Source organism: Heloderma suspectum, chromosome 2, assembly GCF_057233095.1.
Source record: "Heloderma suspectum isolate Gila_16-S chromosome 2, 16-S_ref, whole genome shotgun sequence".
NCBI classification, from domain to species: Eukaryota; Metazoa; Chordata; class Lepidosauria; order Squamata; family Helodermatidae; genus Heloderma; species Heloderma suspectum.
Genome location: NC_139459.1, coordinates 399,961,758 through 399,980,198, shown reverse-complemented (window position 1 = coordinate 399,980,198; position 18,441 = coordinate 399,961,758). Strand labels below are relative to the sequence as shown.

The following is an 18,441-nucleotide window of genomic DNA, read 5'->3' as shown; positions in this document are numbered from 1 at the left end:
GAGGATGTACAGGAACTGACTGCATCTGCTTAGGCGCCTCTCTAGGCAGCGGGACTCTCTCTCTCTCTCTCTCTCTCTCTCTCTCTCTCTGTTCCCATTGATAAAAAAAAAAAAACACCCCCAGGAGGAGGAGCAGCGCTGCCTTCCTCACCGCGGAGGCAGGAAGTGGGGCGCGTGACGCGTAAGGAGAAAGGAGGCGCGGCGAGTCTCTGGCAGGCAGCGGCGCTACTTTGTAGCTTCTCTCGTCTCCCCCAGCACCCCTCCCTGCCTCGGATCCTCCTTCCTCGGCTGTTTCCTGCTCCAGGCAAGAGAAGCCCCATCGGGGTGGTCGGGCGGCGTGGTGGTCGGGCGGCGGGGGGGTCCAGGTCTTAGCCTCTGTTCCCAAAGCGACGAAGGGCGCTGCTGGTGGCGGAGGACTCGCTTTCCTAAACCCCCTTTCGTTGCTGGGGGGGGGGGGAATCCGGTGATTTGCAATGGGGGGGGGTTTCTGGAAGGGGGTGATGGACCCCCACTGGGGTGGGGGTGGGGATGGACAAAGGCTTCAGGCAGGCCGATGAGGAAGGTGTGGGGCTGAGAGTGGGGTGGTGGTGAAGGCTCAATGCTTTGCTTGCATCAGCACCCCCCACACACACACACACAGCGTTTCTTGTGACAAGGGCGAACAAGCGACCTGTGGCACCACTGAAGGCGAACACGTTTCTTCCGGCAGAGGCTTTCAGGGACCTTAATTGGCACGCGTCCCCGGATGCAACAGAGCGGTCTTCCCCTCCAGATGCGTTGCATTCCGACTCCCAGCATCCCCTGGCCAGCCGTGTAGGGAGTTGGAGTCCAACGCATGGGAAGGGCACCCAGGAATGGACTGAAGTGGCTACCTGAGTTCAGGTGGGCGGGGGGGGGGGGAGACCTCAGCCAGGATGGGCCGTAGCTCAACAGATGACGACCTGCTTTATTTATTTATGTAAAATATTTCTTGGCCGCCTTTCAGGACAGAAGCCTTCCCAAGGTGTCATATAGCGATAAAATATGTCCTTTTGCAACTCCCCTGTAAGGAACATAAAAATATAAGAGCCGTGCTGGATGAGACCCAGGGTCCATCGAGACCAGCATTCTGTTCACACAGTGGCCAAGCAGCTGTCGACCAGGAACCCACAAGCAGGGCATGGGTGCAACAGCACCCTCCCACCCATGTTCCCCAGCAACTGGCATGCATAAGCTCATTGCCTCTGGTACTGGAGGTAGCTCATAGCCACCAGGACTAGAAACCACTGATAGCTTTCTTCTCCAGGAATTTGTCCACCCCCTTTTAAAGCCATCCAAATTGGTGGCTCTCACTACATCCTGTGGTAGCGAGTTCCATAGTTTAACTATGCGCTGTGTGAAGAAGTTCCTTTTATCTGTCCTGCCTCTCCCACCCATCGGCTTCATGGGATGACCCCAGATTCTAGCATTGTGAGAGAGGGAGAAAAATGTCTCCCTATCCACGTTCTCCACACCATGCATAATTTTGTACACCTCCATCCAAGCTAAACAATCCCAGAACTTATGTTCTTAATCGGGATGCAAAGCACTGAGAGATCCAGATTCACGACATAAGCGGGGCTCCTTAGTGCAGGGGGCAGGGGAAATAGTAAGTGAGACATGATAGAGGTATACAAAATTATAAATGGTGTGAGGAAAGTGGATAGGGAGACTTGACTTCTTCATACAGCGCATAGTTAAACTATGGAATTCACTTCCGCAAGATGTAGTGATGGCCACCAGTTTGGATGGCTTTAAAAGGAGTTAGACAAATTCATGGAGGATGAGACTACCAATGGCTACTAGTCATCATGGCTATATGCTACCTCCAGTATCAGAGGCAGTATGCCTCTGTACACCAGTTGCTGGGGAATATGAGCAGAAGGATGCTATTATGCTCGTATCCTGTTTGGCCCGTATCCTGCTGGTCATCTGAGGCCCTTCTGCAGATGTCTCCTCGAAGGGAGGCTCAGAAGGTGGCAACACAGGAGAGGGCCTCCTCGGTGGCAGCCCCTTGATTGTGGAATGATCTCAATGAAGCCCGCCTGGCAACAGCATTGTCATATTTTAAGTGAAGATCATCCTCTACGCTCAGGCATTTGGCAGCATATGATAATAAGGCTTTTAATTGGGTCCTGGGATTTGTTTGTTAAAATTGTGCATGTGTTTACATGGTAAGGGCGTTTATATTGCATACGATATTGTATTTTTAAGGTTTTTAAATTTTGTGAATGAAATGAAAGCGTGAAGCTTTGTCTTTTTGTTGGTCAGTTGTGTGAATTAGATACATGGGCTCAGTAGGATCATGGCTTCCTTTGGACCGTTCACAGTGCAGCATGTGAACTTTTGAGTTGCACAGAACTCTTCCTCTGGATGCTTTCTTTTCAAAGAGCAAGGACTGGAGAAAGTTTCTCCTTAAGTGAGAACGTGGTGTCAGCATTTTGGTCCATTGTGTCCTTCGATGGTGAGGGTTTGTTTTCTTTCCCTCAGGGAGGAGATCAAATTGATCACTGGAAAAGATCCACTTTTGCCTCTAAAAGTGTGTGCTTCTCTGCAGGCTGCAGTAAAACAGGATCGTTGGCCTTGGGAGACTAAGCAAGGGCCCCTTCATGCACTTCTGGCCCTATGAATGAAAGCAGCTTTAGAGCTTCAAGGAGATCCTTTGGTCCTTTTGGGAGCTGCATTTGAGCGCTGAGAGAAAAATGGATGTCCAAAGCCCAGCATGGGAGGGAGCAGCAAAAGGCCCTCACACCATCCAGGCGGGGAGCTGTGGGGAATTCTGGGAAAGGACTGGGCAGAAGATCCTGGGAGAGGACACAGTCAGTTTGGATGTACAGCGCCGGCGTTTCAGGGAATTCTGCTACCAGGAGGCCGAGGGGCCCCGAGAGGTTTGCAGCCGACTCCACGGCCTTTGCCATCGGTGGCTGAAGCCAGAAAGGCACACCAAGGCCGAGATGCTGGACCTGGTGATCCTGGAGCAGTTCCTGGCCGTCCTGCCCCCGGAGATGGAGAAGTGGGTCAGAGAGTGTGGGCCGGAGACCAGTTCCCAGGCTGTGGCCCTGGCGGAAGGATTCCTCCTGAGCCAGGCAGAGGAAAAGGGGCAGAAAGAACATCAGGTGAGAGTGTTTCATCTAGGCAGGTCCATAGGGCAGGGAAAGTGTAGAAGGACATTGTGTTTCTAACTGCCCCATTAGCAGTTCATTCTGGGCCCCTTCCAAGGGAGAGATTTTCCCCCCTTTTTAGGCAGTTGGTCTGTTGGTATCCATCCCACTGCCCAAACTGTTCCCCTTACTCCTCCCCCCCCTTACCTGCATGGGATCCTGGCTGCTGTTTCAGGTGCAGGAGCCGTTGCCGGACGGGACTTCCAATTCCCCCGAGTCAGATAGAGATCCTTCCAACACGTGTCTGAAGCCGCTCTTCTGGGGGATCGTGCCCGAGGATCCAATGTCGGATGCGTCTCTTGGTAAGGCAAGATTCTTTTTTTGGAGTAGTGTGAAGTTCCCAGGAGAGCCTTCAGGCAGCGATGGGGGGCAGAAAACCTTCCAGGGCTTTATTTTCCCATGGGGCATTTCCCGTTTCATACGTTGGTTAGTAACACCGAGTGGATGCCAATTGCAAATACAACATTAGGCAATCTCGGCCGTTTGGAAGTCGGTTGCCAATCTATCATGCAAAGTTATTTGGGTTGCTAAAAGGTTTTAGTGAGAGCCAGTGTGGTGTAGTGGCTAGCGTGTTAGACTAGGAGTCGGGAGATCCAGGTTCTAGTCCCGGCTCGGCCATGGAAGCTCACTGGGTGACTTTGGCCCAGTCACAGACTCTCAGCCCAATGCACCTCACAGGGTTGTTGTTGTGAGGATAAAATGGAGGAGGAGGAGGAGGTTTATGTACTCTGCCTTGGGTTCCTTAAGGAGGAAAAAAGGCGGGATATAAATGTAATAAATAAATACATAGTGGGCCAACAGTTTTCATTACCTTTGGGATTTTTTTCTTACATTTCAACAGCATCAGAGAAGTACATGCTGTTGTCTCTAAATTTTTACCAGTATTCCAATAAACATTTCCACATTCCCAGAACTACAATTCGCCCTCATTCTCTTGGCCTTTAGAAAGGCTGTCAAAATCCATGCCTTATCATAGAATAGTAGGGTTGGAAGGGGCCTATAAGACCATCGAGTCCAACCCCCTGCTCAGTGCAGGAATCCAAGTCAGAGCATCCCTGACAGGTGGCTGTCCAGCCTCGTCTTGAATGCCTCCGCCGTGGGAGAGCCCAACACCTCCCCAGGTAATTGGTTCCGTTGTCGTATTGCTCTAACAGTTCAGCCAGAATCTGGCTTCCTGTCACTTGAGCCCATTATTCCGTGTCCTGCACTCTGGGATGGTGGAGAAGAGATCCTGGCCTTCCTCTGTGTGACAACCTTTCAAGTCCTTGAAGAGCACTATCATATCTCCCCTCAGTCTTCTCTTCTCAAGGCTAAACAGGCCCAATCCTTTCAGACTCTCCTCATAGGGCTTTGTTTCCAGTCCCCTGGTCATCTTTGTCGCCCTCCTCTGAACGCTCTCCAGCCTTCAACTTCACCTTTTAAAATAGGTGGCGTTATGGCACAACCCTATCCGGGAGCTCGTCGGCCTGACAGATATCCTGTGCGGAGCGGGAGGATTTTTGCCTCTGTGCTCCCCGCACCAATAGTGCAGTGGCAAATTCAGAAGTGCGTCACAGCCACCCCCCCTTCTAAGGTTATAAAACCTTGTAAGTTATACAGCTTTCAGCTGGGATCCCAAAACAGTGCTGTTGAGAGTAAGGCAGTGGTATTTCGATTAGACGTCTTGAGAAAAATGCAGGAGCGTTACGATCTTTTTCACTCACTCAAACACAAACATTTTAGGTTTTCAAACTATGATACTCTATGGAAGCTTCACCTTCTCATCTCAGCCCTCATGGACAGATCCCTTCTCATTTAAACAGCCCCCTTGCACACTCCCTTAGTGCCCCAACATTCCCCACTAGCCTTCCCTAAGCTCCTTCATTATATCTCCAACAGAAACATCCACACACCCACCTGGATTGAACCACACACACACACACACACACACACACACACAGAGAGAGAGAAAGAGAGAGGGGGGGAGGTGTAGTGGTTAATTTGGAAATGCGGGAGCTCATCGTGACAGTCTCCAAGGGCAGTCGAAAAATTTCAGGCAACTGAAATATGATCCATATCGACAAACCAGTTCTAGGAGTTTTCATCTCACCAGGAGCACATCTTTGGTAAAGAAAATAGGTCTTAATTGCCCATTCCAGACCAAGACATCCCAAATACTTTGCATTCAAGATGGAACAATATATTGTTGCTTGGAAAGTTCATTCCCCCCACAGCTGCAGCGAGGATCGCAGCTAAGCTCAGAGGGAACATGGAATTCTGAGGGGGGTGGCAGATGACATCAGAGTCCCTGCTAATGGAAAATGTGCCGGGGCTGTGTCCCTGCGAGCCCTGCCTCCACTGCACCAGCTGCCCCCCACTCTGCATTTTAGCTAGACAGGCTTTTCGCCTGCCTAGCTGAGGCGTCTGGGAGGGGGAGAGAAGGAGGCTGGAAGATACTTCATAAGCCAGCCCCCCCAATCTCCTCCCCTCCCTGGGAATGCCCCCTTTCTGTCCTATGCCCCCCCACCCCCGACTCTATCTAGGAGCCATAGGATTGCTCTCCTAATGTTCTTTACTCTTCTAAATGTTCTTGTTTCTATTGTTTTAAGGCATTATTGTTCGAAATCTTTGTACGTCACCTTGATGCCTTTTTAGCAGATAAGGCGGTATATAACTGTTAATAGCAAATAATAATTCATAAATACATATTATAACATTTAAATCACATCAGGTGATTAAGGGTGCAATCCTATGCATGTTTAGACAGAAAAAAGTCATACAACTCCCAGCATTCCCCAGCCAGCCACGCTGACTGGGGCATGCTGGGAATTGTAGGTCTTCTTTCTGTCTAAACATGGACAGGATTGCACCCTTCATTTTTTAAATTCATCTATCGCTAAACCACCAAAAGGGATCTTTATAATGATATACGAAGGAAACCAACAATATCAGTCAGGGCCAGAAATATTGGAACAAGGATAACTGTTAGGGTGGTTGGCCTCCATACACCACCACATTGAAGTTGAAAGGACACACACCCAGATGGGAGCGAAGTCAGGACTTTCAGCTGTAATTCAAGGGGTTTGACAAAAGTGGGGCACTAACCATTCAGGAAGGACAGCCAGTGGCAGACACACATTGTTGGTGGCCCATAAGTTATGGAACAAATGGCTGACAAGCAGCTGCATGGCCAGGTGTGGCCTGTTTCCTGGGCGCCCCATGACCAATCAAGCAGATGAAAGGCCTGGAGGTGGTTCTGAGTGGTACATTTGCATTTGGTAGCTGTTCACTGGGACTCCCAACGTGACGTCCAAAGAGGTGTCCATGCGAGTGAAGGAGGCCATCATTAGGCTGAGGAAACAACATAAACCCATCAGAGAGATAACAGAAACAGTGGGAGGGGCCAACACAAGAGTTCGGAACATCCTGAAAAAGAAGGACTTAACTGGCAAGCTCAGCAACAGCAAAAGGCCTGGAAGACCATGGAAAAGTGGCTGCAGAATTCTGCTCATGGTGAAGAGGAACACTTTCACAACATCTAGCCAGGTCAAGAACGCTCTTGCAGAGGTAGGCATGTCATTGTCAACATCTACAGTCAAGAGACGGCTTTATGAAGGTAAATACAGAGGCTTCACAACAAGGTGCAAACCACTGGTAACGCTCAAGAACAGACAGGCCAGATCTGCCTTTGCCAGCAAACACTTACAAAGCCTGCCCAGTTCTGGAATAAGATCCTTTGGACTGATGAAACCAAGATTAACTTGTACCAGAATGATGGGAAGAGAAAAGTATCGAGAAGGAAAGGAACAGCTCATGATCCAAAACATATCACACCATCTGTCAAACATGGTGGAGGCAGTGTTACGGCATGGGCATGAATGGCTGCCAATGGAACCGGGTCACTGGCGTTTATTGATGACCTGACAAAAGCAGCAGGATGAATTCTGAAGTGTATAGGGTATACTTTCTGCTCAGATTCAGCCGAATGCTGCCAAACTGAGAGGACGCTGCTTCATATTGCAGATGGATAATGACTCAAAACATACAGCAAAAGCTATCCAAGAGTTTCTCAAGGCAAAGAAGTGGGATGTTCTTCAATGGCCAAGTCAGTCACCTGATCTCCACCCAACAGAGCATGCTTCTCACTTACTGAAGACAAGACTGAAGGCAGAAAGACCCACAAACAAGCAGCAGCTGAAGGCAGCTGCAGTAAAGGTCTGGCAAAGCATCTCGAGGGAGGAAACTCAGCATTGGGTCATGTCCATGGGTCCCAGACTTCAGGCAGTCATTGACTGCAAAGGATTTTCATCCAGGTATTAAAGGCAACCCTTCAGTTTGAAATGATGTTGGTTTGTTCCATTACTTATGAGCCCCCAACGATGGGTGTGCGTGTATGCCACTGGCTGTCCTTCCTGAATGGTTAGAGCCCCACTTTTGTCAAACCCCTTGAATAACAGCTGAAAGTCTTGACTTCGCTCCTGTCTGGGTGTGTTTCCTTTCAACTTCGATGTGGTGGTGTACAGAGGCCAACTGCCAAAAGAGTTATCCTTGTTCCAGTATTTCTGGCCCTGACTGTATAGCAATACATTCATTAAAATCCAGACAGATTTGTTAAAAAAGTCTACTAAGAAGCATGCTGGAGCATGTTGGGAGTTATAGGACATTTTTCTGTCTAAAGACGCGTAGGATTATGTCCGAATGTGATTATTTTCCCCCCAAAATATTTTTTTTAAATGTATTTGTATACTGCTCCATATCCAGAACAGATTTCAGAGCGGTGAACACAAAAGACTAAACAGTAAAAGAAGAAAAAGTAAAAGAAGAAAAATATTTCTGGTCAAATACTTGCTTACTAGGCCCCAAACAAACAAACATGGAATATGTTTTTATTTTGTTTTACTCTTGTTGATTACTAAATACAAGTAGCAAAATAAACCTTTTGCTAAATTAGATCACTCTCTAAAATCTTCCAGAAAAAAATCCAATTCAAAATTTTCCGGAAAACTCACACTGCTACCTTCAGGTCTCTCTCCTTCCTCTGGTGGACACCTGAAATTCACGAGGGGCTTTTATATTTTATATGCCGTGGCCTTGAGTGTGCAAGAGAGACGTTTGAGAGAGACTGGACACAGAGTTTATTAACGCTGCTTTCAAAATGTCTGTTTCCACCACCTTCCTCTTCCTCACAGTCAATGGAATGCCATCCCTGGTCTTCTGTAGATCTTCCCCCCTTCAGGAGAGAACAGAAACACCTTCTGTGCAGTCAGCTCAGGTAAGGACCATCACATAATAAACAAATGTAAAGGATCCTTTGGCACCATCATCTTTTCTGTGGGGCTGAAAGCAAACTGTTTCTTACTGGACAGTTAAGCTCAATGAAAACGTCAACCCCGTGTGTGGCTACTGTGAAAAGGGCAATTCCAAGTTAGGCATAATTAGGAAAGGAACTGAGAATAAAACTGCCAATATCATCCTGCCCTTATACAAATCTGTGGTGTGACCAAACTTAGAATGCTGTGTACTGTTCTGGTCATCACACCTAAACAAAAACGATATTGTTGAGCTGGAAAAAGTGCAGCAAAGGGCAAATAAGGGCACATTCCTATGCATGGTTAGACAGAAAAAAGTCCTACAACTCCCAGCATGCCCCAGCCAGCAATGCCGAGAGTTGTAGGCCTTTTCTCTGTCTAAACATGCATAGGATTGCACCCTAAAATGATCAAGGGGCTGCAGCATCTCCCCTAGGAGAGAAGGTTACAGCAGCTGGGATTGTTTAGCTTGGAGAAAAGGAGGGTCAGGGGAGACACGATAGAGGTCTGGAGAATGTGGATAGGGAGATATTTTTCTCCCTCTCTCACAATACTAAAACCCAATGGGGTCGTCCCATGAAGCTGATTGGTGGGAGATTCAGGACCGATAAAAGGAAGGACTCCTTCACACAGCGCAGAGTCGAATTATGGAATTCGCTACCACAAGATGTAGATGGCCACCAGTTTGGATGGCTTTAAAAGGGAATGGGACAAATTCATGGAGGCTATCGGTGGCTACTAGTCCAGATGGCTATATTCTCCCTCCAGTATCAGAGGGGGTATGTCTATGTACACCAGTGGCTGGGGAACATGGGTGGGAGAGTGCTGTTGCGCTCATGCCCTGCTTGTGGGTTCCTGGTCGACAGCTGGTCGGCCACTGTGTGAGCAGAATGCTGGACTAGATGGACCCTTGGTCTAATTCATCATGGCTCTTCTTAGGTTCTTAACTAGGCTTCGACTGTGGCCAATCAGGTCTCAAGTCCCTGCTCAGCTATGGAGCTCCCTGGTGGGGACAGAAATATAGAAATTTGCCTTATTCCAGGTCAGATGGAATTGCCTACTTCCACTGACCTTTGCCTGCTTTGACTCTGGGTCTCAGAGGGACTTTTCTGTCACCTGCTATCTGAACACCTTAGCTGAAGATACTGGGGATTGAACCTGGGACCGTCTGCACGCAAAGCAGATGCTCCACCTCTGAGCTACGCTCCCTCCAAAGGACGTAAGGGCTGCACGGGCTCAGATCAAAGGCCTGTCTAGTCCAGTATCCCATTCCCACAGCGGCCAACCGGCTGCCCCAGTTGAAGCCCACAAGCAGGACGTGAGGGCAACCGCACCCCGCCAGCCGTGCTCCTCAGTAACAGGTGCACATAGGCAGACTGCCTCCAATACTGGCAGTAATATATAGCCATTTGGACTAGTAGCCATTGATAGCCTCATCCTCCATGAATTTGTCTAATCCTCTTTCAAACCCATCCAAGTTTGTTGCCTAAACATCCACACAAGGCTGTTGCGAGGATAAGATGCAGGTTGTAGGGGTGACATGGTTGAGCTTTTGGGGGGAAGACCAGAATACAAATAAAGTGATAATATCTCATAATAATTAACAAAATAGTAATATTTTACGGTGTAAAATATTACTACGTGGCACCTACGTTGTACTCCTTCCGGCACCAGGTGAAGACCTTTTTATTCTCCCCGTATTTTAGCATTTTAAGCTTTGGCGTTTTAAATCCATATTTTAAATCTCTGCATTGCTATTAGGTTTTATTCTGGTTGTATTGTTATGTTGCGGTTTTAATGCTGTCATATTTTATATTGTTTTATCCTGCGCTTTTTGGTTTGAATTTTTGTGAACCGCCCAGAGCGCTTAGGATATTGGGTGGTATAGAAATGAAATAAATAATATAATATAATAAGGAGGGATTATTTATTGAAATGCTTCTTTCCTGTCTCTCTTTGTGCCTGAAGCAGATTACAAAGACGTATGTTTACACACACACACACGATATATATAATATATACATAATACAAAACAGGACAGAACAACAGTTAAAAACCTATAACCACTTAAGACAACTTTTTAATATTTATTTATTTATGTATTTATGTATTTATTTTAGAGCCAGTGTGGTGTAGTGGCTAGAGTGTTGGACTGGGAGTTGGGAGATCTGAGTTCTAGTCCCCACTCGGCCATGGAAGCTCACTGGGTGACTTTGGGCCAGTCACAGACTCTCAGCCCAACCCACCTCACAGGGTTGTTGTTGTGAGGATAAAATAGAGGAGGAGGAGGAGGTTTATGTACTCTGCCTTGGGTTCCTTAAGGAGGAGAAAAGATGGGGTACAATTTTATTTTATTTATTACATTCCTATACCCCCCAATAGCCAAAGCATTCTGCGGGTTTTTTTAAATTGTTATTTATTTAGGGTGCAATCCCTTGCATGTATAGATAGAGAAAAAGTCCTACAACTCCTAGCATCTCTGGGGCTTGCTAGGAATTGTAGGACTTTTTTCTCCCTAAACATGTGTAGGATTGTGCCCTTAAACTATTTTTATGCCAGTCCTCAGCCAAAAGGGCACCCGGAGGGGCTTGCATGTCATCAGTAAAACAAGACAGTCCCTGCCTGCCAGCTTACAATCTAAAACAGACACGACACGTGAGGAAATGGAATGGGGAAGGAAGAGGAGGGGGGAATTAATTATTCCCCTCTCTTCTCTTCCTCAGTACAGCCTGCTGGAGTGGCTCCTGTGTCCCAGCCATGCCACCGAACAGAGGTGGTGAGCAACACCCACTTGGGTGATTCTTGCAGGAAAACGCACACCGCCTCTTGCACAGGAGAGATATTTTTCGGAGTTTGTGAGTGAAGGAGGAGTGTGTTCGCCCTCTTTCTGGGGTTGTCTGTTAAGAGGGGTTTTCTTCTTCCCTCAGGGGCCAGTGTCCTTTGAGGAGGTGGCTGTGAGCTTCACGGAGGAGGAGTGGGCTCTGCTGGATCCGGGCCAGAGGGCTTTGCATGGGGAGGTCCTGCTGCAGAATTACTGGAATGTGGCCTCTCTGGGTAAGGATCCGGCTTTTCTCCTAGGGAAATGTGTGGCCGGGGCCCATAGCCTAGAGGTTGCCGCTGGTCCTCAGCACCTGCTTCATTTCTGTCTGGACTCTCAGGGTTCTGGGGTCTCCTCAGAGGGAAGAACTCCCTTACCTCTTGGCCCTCAGTCAAAACTGGATGCAGTGCAGATTTTGCACAATCCCTACATCCCTACATTTCTGTGACGGCACCAAGCAGTGGAGGCTGGTTGCTCTGATTTCAGTGGGACTGTGAATTCATTCCGGGTTTCAGTCAGAACCAACCAGCACTCTAAAGGAGCTGTCCCCAAAGTAGGTTCAGCGCCTTGGATAGTGTGGTGCAGTGGCTAGAGTGTTGGACTGGGAGCCGGGAGATCCAGGTTCTAGTCCCCGCTTGGCCATGGAAGCTCCCTGGGTGACTTTGGGCCAGTCACAGACTCTCAGCCCAACTCACCTCACAGGGCTGTTGTTGCGAGGATAAAATGGAGAGGAGGAGGAGGTTTATGTACTCTGCCTTGGGTTCCTTAAGGAGGAAAAAAGGCAGGATATAAATGCAATAACTAACTAACTAAGTAAATACTTCAAAGTTCTGGCTGGTTCTGAGTGAAACCCAGAATGGATTCGCAGCCCCACCAAAATCAGAGCCATCAGCCTCCGCTGACTAGATGGGATGGAGAGGGGCGTTCCAAAAGGGGGCGTCCCTCTGGAATGGGGCTTTCCTCCCATATTCTGTTGCATGGCCAGGAGTGTGTTTGTTTATTATTTATTTATTACATTTCTATACCGCCCCATAGCCGAAGCCCTCTGGGCATTTTACAGAAGTTAAAACGTTAAAATCCAATATACACAGTTTAAAAGCCGTTTACATAAAGCATGTGGCCAATATATACAAACGTATAACTAAAAACAACTTTGAACTAAAAACAATTTAAGACAGCTTAAAAAAAAAACACAGCTCAGAACTAGTATGCAAGAGTCAGCAAAAGGAGCAATGTTTTTGGCAGACAGAGTTAAAATGGATGAAAACAATACATTAAAACATAATAAAAAAAGTAACAATTACAAAATAAAGATGGCACCAAACCCAACAGACTTACTTACAGGTCAAAGGCCTTCTCAAATGAAGCAGTCTTTGCCCGCTGGCAGAAGGACAACAGGGAGCGAGCAAACCTGTCCTCCCTTGGGAGGGAGTTCCACAGCCTGGGAGCGGCCACCCAGAAGGCCCTGTTTCATGTTGCCACCAAACGCGTTCTCGAAAGAAGGGCCTCTCCAGAAGATCTGAAGGAGTGGCAGGTTGGTATGGGAGAAGGCGGTCTCTCGGTGGCCTGGTCCCAGGCTATATAGGGCTTTATTAGGTCATAACCAGCACTTTGAATTGTGCTTGGAAACAGACCAGTAGCCAGCAAAGCTGTTGTAAGCAGGAAATCACGTGCTCCCTGAAACCAGCCCTGGTCGACAGTCTGGCCACAGCATTCTGGTCCAGCTGAAGTTTCTCAACAGTTTCTGAAGGCAGCCCCACATAGAGCACATTACAGCAGTCCAAACGGGTTCCACGGAGAACAACTTTAGGAAGTGATTATTTTATTTAGTTCATTATTTCATTTCTATATTGCCCAATAGCGAAAGCTCTCTGGGCAGTTCATAACAATTCACAAGATACAACACAGCATGAAAATGTAAATTTATGAAATTTAAAACGGCGTAAACAGCTAAAAGCAATTTCAGTAAAATACTAGACCTGTTCAAACCGCTGGCCTGAAGGCCCCATCAGATGCCATCGAATGCCTGGAATTAGAGGGCAGTCTGAACCTGGCGCCGAAAATATGACAGTGTTGGTGCTGGGTGGGCCTCAGTGGGCTGATCGTTCCAAAATCAGGGGGACACCACTGAAAAGACCCTCTCCCTTGTTGCCGCCTTCGGAGCCTGTCTTGGAGGTGGCGCTCGGAGGAAAGCCTCGGATTTTGATCACAGTGTCCGGGTAGGTTCTGCTCTTATCAGATTTTTCTCTCTATTCCAGCAGATCGCAGGGGGGACAGTGAGAATTACGATGAACAGTGCTCAGGAAGAAATGAGCATCAAGAGATAGAAGAGCACTTCAGAAATCAAGAGGGACCCAAAATGCAGGAGGGAATCCGAACGGAGGAGGGAAAGAATGAATCTTGCCTGGGCGATAATTTCCTTGAAATTCCAGTTCAGCAAGAAAAACACAAAGGAGCAAGAAGGCACATCTGCCCGGTGTGTGGGAAAAGCTTCAATCGGAAATCAGACCTGAACGTCCACTGGAGAATCCACACGGGAGAGAAACCATATAAATGCCCGGAGTGTGGAAAGAACTTCAGGCAGCTCGCAAGCCTCTCATCGCATCAAAGAATTCACACAGGGGAGAGACCGTATAAATGTGCAGAGTGCGGAAAGGGCTTTTACGACAAATCAAGCCACCTTATACACCAAAGGATTCACACAGGGGAGAAACCATATCAGTGCTTGGTCTGTGGAAAGGGCTTCCATCAGAGCTTTGGGCTTACGTCGCATCAAAGAATCCACACAGGAGAGAAACCCTATGTCTGCTCAGACTGCGGAAAGAGCTTTTATGATAAGCCGCACCTTGTTAGACACCAAAGAATCCACACTGGGGAGAAACCGTATACATGCTCCGAATGTGGAAAGAGCTTCAGCCAAATCACGAGCTATACTTCCCATCAAAGAATCCACACAGGAGAGAGGCCCTTTATCTGCTCCGATTGTGGAAAGGCCTTTTATGACAAATCAAACCTTCTTACGCACCAAAGAATTCACACGGGAGAGAAGCGATATAAATGCCTGGAGTGTGGAAAGAGCTTCAGTCAGAAAAAAAGCCTCACGTCCCATCAAAGTATCCACACAGGAGAGAAACCGTACCAGTGCCTGGAGTGTGGGAAAAATTTCAGGCAACACACAGACCTCACTTCACATCAAAAAATTCACACAGGGGAGAGACCGTACCAGTGTCTGGAGTGTGGAAAACGGTTTTATAGAAAAGCGGATCTAAACAGACATCAAAGAATTCACCCCGGGGTAGAAAGACCCATTATAGCTTGGAGTGTTGAGATGGCTTCAGATGGTGTATCGATGTTGCGTCCTATCGGAGAATTCACCCAAGAAAACCAGTATATCGCTTCCGAGATTAAGCAAGAACTTTACTGTTGAACCATCCCTGATTAATCATTGGAGAATTTGCATAGAATATTTTCTAAACTTTCTACACCTCGCCTTCCTCAGGTCAATATCTGGGAGCGCAGAAAGGGTTTCAGACAGAGCAAACTGATGGACCGTGTTAACGATTCAGCCTCCCTCCACAAGCAAGAGAAAGACCCGTATTTCTTGACTCCATAATGTCTCGTAGCCTACAGTGTATGTTTTCTTCCTTACCAAGTCCTGCCAACACTTTCCAAAGATTACTAAGTCAACCAGCTTACGCATGCCATGCCTCCTTTTGTTTTCGTTGTGCCTTAATCTTGTGCCTGCATTTCTATCTTCCTATACAATATATACATACGTTTGGTGCAAACCACTTCTGTACATTGATTGAACCGGGATTCGATTTGTCCCCTGCCTTTCCAAGTGGTTTTACACAAAGCTATGTACTTCTTGGTAGTAGTTTGGATGGCGGATTTGAAGAAGCCTAGAATTATCCTTATGTGAGTTGAGATCTCACTGCCGTTCCAGTTCCCAAATTCTGGAGTTGTTGGCTGAGGCTGCCTATTGTTGTTGTTGTTGTTGTTCAGTCGTTCAGTCGTGTCCGACTCTTCGTGACCCCATGGACCATAGCACGCCAGGCCTTCCTGTCCTGTGCTCTCTCCCGGAGCGTGCTCAAGTTCATATTCAAGGCTGCCTATAGTTGTACGTTAAAAAAAAGAGTCTCACCGTATTGTCCACGTGCTTTCGAGGCTGTCTTCTGAATGAGTAGGATTCCCAGGCCCACAAAAGTGAAGGTAAAACCCATGTGTTAAAATCCAACCTAAGTCTTACTTAGAGTGGAGATCCATTGAAATGAATGGGACTTAAGTTAATCATGACTAACTAAAATCCCATTCATTTCAATGGGTCTGCTCTAAGTAGGTTGGATTTTATCCATGCAATAGAGAGGGTTTTTAAAAATGAATTTACAACTTGGACAATTAGCAGTAGAGTCTTTAGTGACCAGTCAGATGGGCGATTAATAAATTTAATAAATAAATAAATAGTGGGAAGAGGTTAGCTTAGGAGTGCAGCACAGCTGGAGGGCTCCCAGCTGGGGAAAGCTGGTGAAGGTAGAAACCTTCCCCTTTTACCCACAAAAAAGCAGAGGTCCTTGACCATTGGGGAAAAACCACACACAGTCAAGCAATACTTTCGTAAGGACTAATGAGTCACAAGAAATGGTGAACGAGCGCCCGTGTTCTTCAGGACTCTTCATCAGCCCAGATGTTAAATAAAACATCAGGACCTGGTCTGTTTCCTCTCAATGGGGCAACTTTGTTGTTATAATAGACCCGGATCCATCTTAATATCTGTCTTGCGCTTTGAAAGGCTCCTCTAATTAGGTCTGCAAATCATCTCCTGCATTCCAGCTCAAGATGGTTAAAAACTGCAGACCTGAGGAAGAGGTACTCCAGTCCTGGCGTTTCCTACCCGCACCCGCCATTTTGTTTAACATCCTGCCTGAAGAAGGGTTCTGGCGAACTCGAAAGCTTGCTCGCTTTTTTGTGAGGGTTTCGTTTGTCCTAATCATGGCATTGCCTTCCTGCAGAATCCTTATTTCTAGTCTTCTTCTGCACTCCCATTTTTGTCTAAAGTTCTCGTGCTGTTCTAAACAAAGCGATAAAACCGTCCTTCACAGAGGCGAGAGTTTAATGCAATATCAGGGCAATCCTTTACACGTCTACTCAGAAGTAAGCATCACTGCGTTCAATGGGACTTACTCCCTGGTAAGTATGCATAGCCTAAAGGAGGTATTGGTTCTGATAGACCAGCTTTCCCCAAGCTGGTGCCCTCCAGGTGTTTTGGACTTCAACTCCCAGCAGCCCCAACCAGCATGGCTGATGATCAGGAGTGCTGGGAATTGTAGTTCAAAACATTTCAAGGGTACCAGGTTGAGGAAGGCTGGAATAAGACAGTTTAGGAACAGGATATCCAAAAGACCACATACTAAGATCATCTCCAGAGGGTCTCTTTTGGTTCCAAACTGATATCGGGTTGGAAGGAATGAGAGAGAGAGCTTTCTGTAGTACCACGGCCAGAGAAACTTTGGAACTCCCTATCCATGGAGGTTCATTTTGCCCCCTCTGGCTTGGCCTTCTGCCAGAGAGGTAACATTTTCCTTTCTAGGAAGTCCTTTAGCTTTTAGAGGCTGGGTTTTATTGCTTGCTTTGCCATAACTGATATGCAATATTTTTTCACTGCTGCGTTTTTACAAAGTTGTATGTTGGCTTGATAATTTTGTTATTTCTTTTACATGCTTTTGTTGGAAGGTCCTTTACATATATACCGTTCCTTTTACTGTATTTTATTTCGTTGGCCGCATTGAACTATATGGGGGAAGGTGGGGTAGGAGCATTTGAAACAAAGAAATAATAAAGGACAACAGCTGGAGGTTATGAGTTTTTTGCTCTAGGTTGAGAATGGGATTCCTTTTGGAAAAGTTGATGTATTCATTTAAACGGGGATGTGAATGAAGTTTTCTCAGTTGTTGCCAACATCCTGCAGGAACTTCTACAAAAGAACATAAGAAGAGCCATGCTGGATCAGACCAAGGGTCCATCTAGTCCAGCATTCTGTTCACACGGTGGCTGACCAGCTGCCTACGGGAAACCCACGAGCAGGGCATGAGTGAAACGGCACCCTCCCACCCATGTTCCCCAGCAACTGGTGCACATAGGCTCACTGCCTCTGGTTCTGGAGGTAGCACATAGCCATCAAGCCTTTTCCTCCAGGAATTTGTCCAATCCTCTTTTAAGATTGGTGGCCATTGCCACTAACATTCTGAGCGTTTGGGAATGCTTTGCGGGATCTCTCGCTGTTTCTGTCCAATGCTGTTTCTGACTGCTGAGACGCAGTCGCTTTGTTTGAAATGCATTCGGCACCAATGAGCTGTATTAATTCATCTCCAGCTTCCTTGGGAAGGGGCCGTAGCTCAGCGGTGGAGCCCCTGCTTTGCATGCAGAGGGTGCCAGGTTTGATCCCCGGCTTTTCCAGGCAGGGCTGGGAATACTCCTGCTTGAAACCCTGGAGATCTGTTGCTGTCAGTTGGTGTCGACAATTCCGGGATCGACGGACCCAGGGCCTCGCTCGATATAAATCAGTTTCCAGTTGCCCTCCTCGGGTTGCTGGGAGGTTTCTCTAGTGAGTGTAGGCTGTAGGGGGCCAAGATTGCCCCCCCCGGTCCCCATTTGTAAGAGTGGAGGAAGGGCACCAGGTGTTGCACCCATCCTTAACTGGCTTAGGGTGGCCATGTGTGTCCTCTTTTTGCAGCGGTCCATCCTCTGCTTGAAGAACTGCCCTGTCCAGTTCCAGTTTAAACATCTGAACAGTCGCCATTCACCAGTTAGCAGCTGGACAGCAGCAGACCAAAGAGGCAGCTACACGGGTCCCCTGGTCACACTATCCCACACTATGGTGAAATTCCCCGTCTTCGTATTGAAATTATAGTGATGATGTCCAGTTTTGCTTTTATATGTAGCAGTTGGCCTGTGCAAATGTTGTGCAAAACACTGCCATTTTTTGGCCCTCTCGGTGGTGAAATTCCCCGTCTTCCTACTGAAAATATAGTAACGATTTCTAATTTTGCTTTTATATGTAGCAATTGGCCTGTGCAAATGTAAATCCGAAACACTGCCATTTTTTGGCCCTCTGGGTGGTGAAATTCCCCGTCTTCCTACTGAAATTATAGTAATGACT

The 18,441-nt window shown here is 47.3% G+C and overlaps 1 protein-coding gene across 3 annotated transcripts; it reads left to right on the top strand.

Moving 5' to 3' along the window:
• The first annotated feature begins 6 nt into the window (after nucleotides 1-6).
• On the top strand, nucleotides 7-18,407 carry LOC146356621 (zinc finger protein with KRAB and SCAN domains 7-like). Of its 3 annotated transcripts, none has more exons than XM_084841177.1 (6): nucleotides 7-304; nucleotides 2,576-3,134; nucleotides 3,355-3,481; nucleotides 8,348-8,430; nucleotides 11,395-11,521; nucleotides 13,547-18,407. In XM_084841177.1, the coding sequence occupies exons 2-6, from the start codon at nucleotides 2,721-2,723 to the stop codon at nucleotides 14,710-14,712; spliced, it is 1,917 nt and encodes a 638-aa protein (XP_084697303.1). In that variant the 5' UTR covers nucleotides 7-304; nucleotides 2,576-2,720; the 3' UTR covers nucleotides 14,713-18,407. The 3 variants fall into 3 exon arrangements, with proteins under 3 accessions (XP_084697303.1, XP_084697301.1, XP_084697302.1); XM_084841175.1 differs by having other exon boundaries at nucleotides 155-304; nucleotides 13,544-18,407; XM_084841176.1 differs by having other exon boundaries at nucleotides 155-304; nucleotides 2,509-3,134; nucleotides 13,544-18,407.
• Nucleotides 18,408-18,441: the final 34 nt, after the last annotated feature.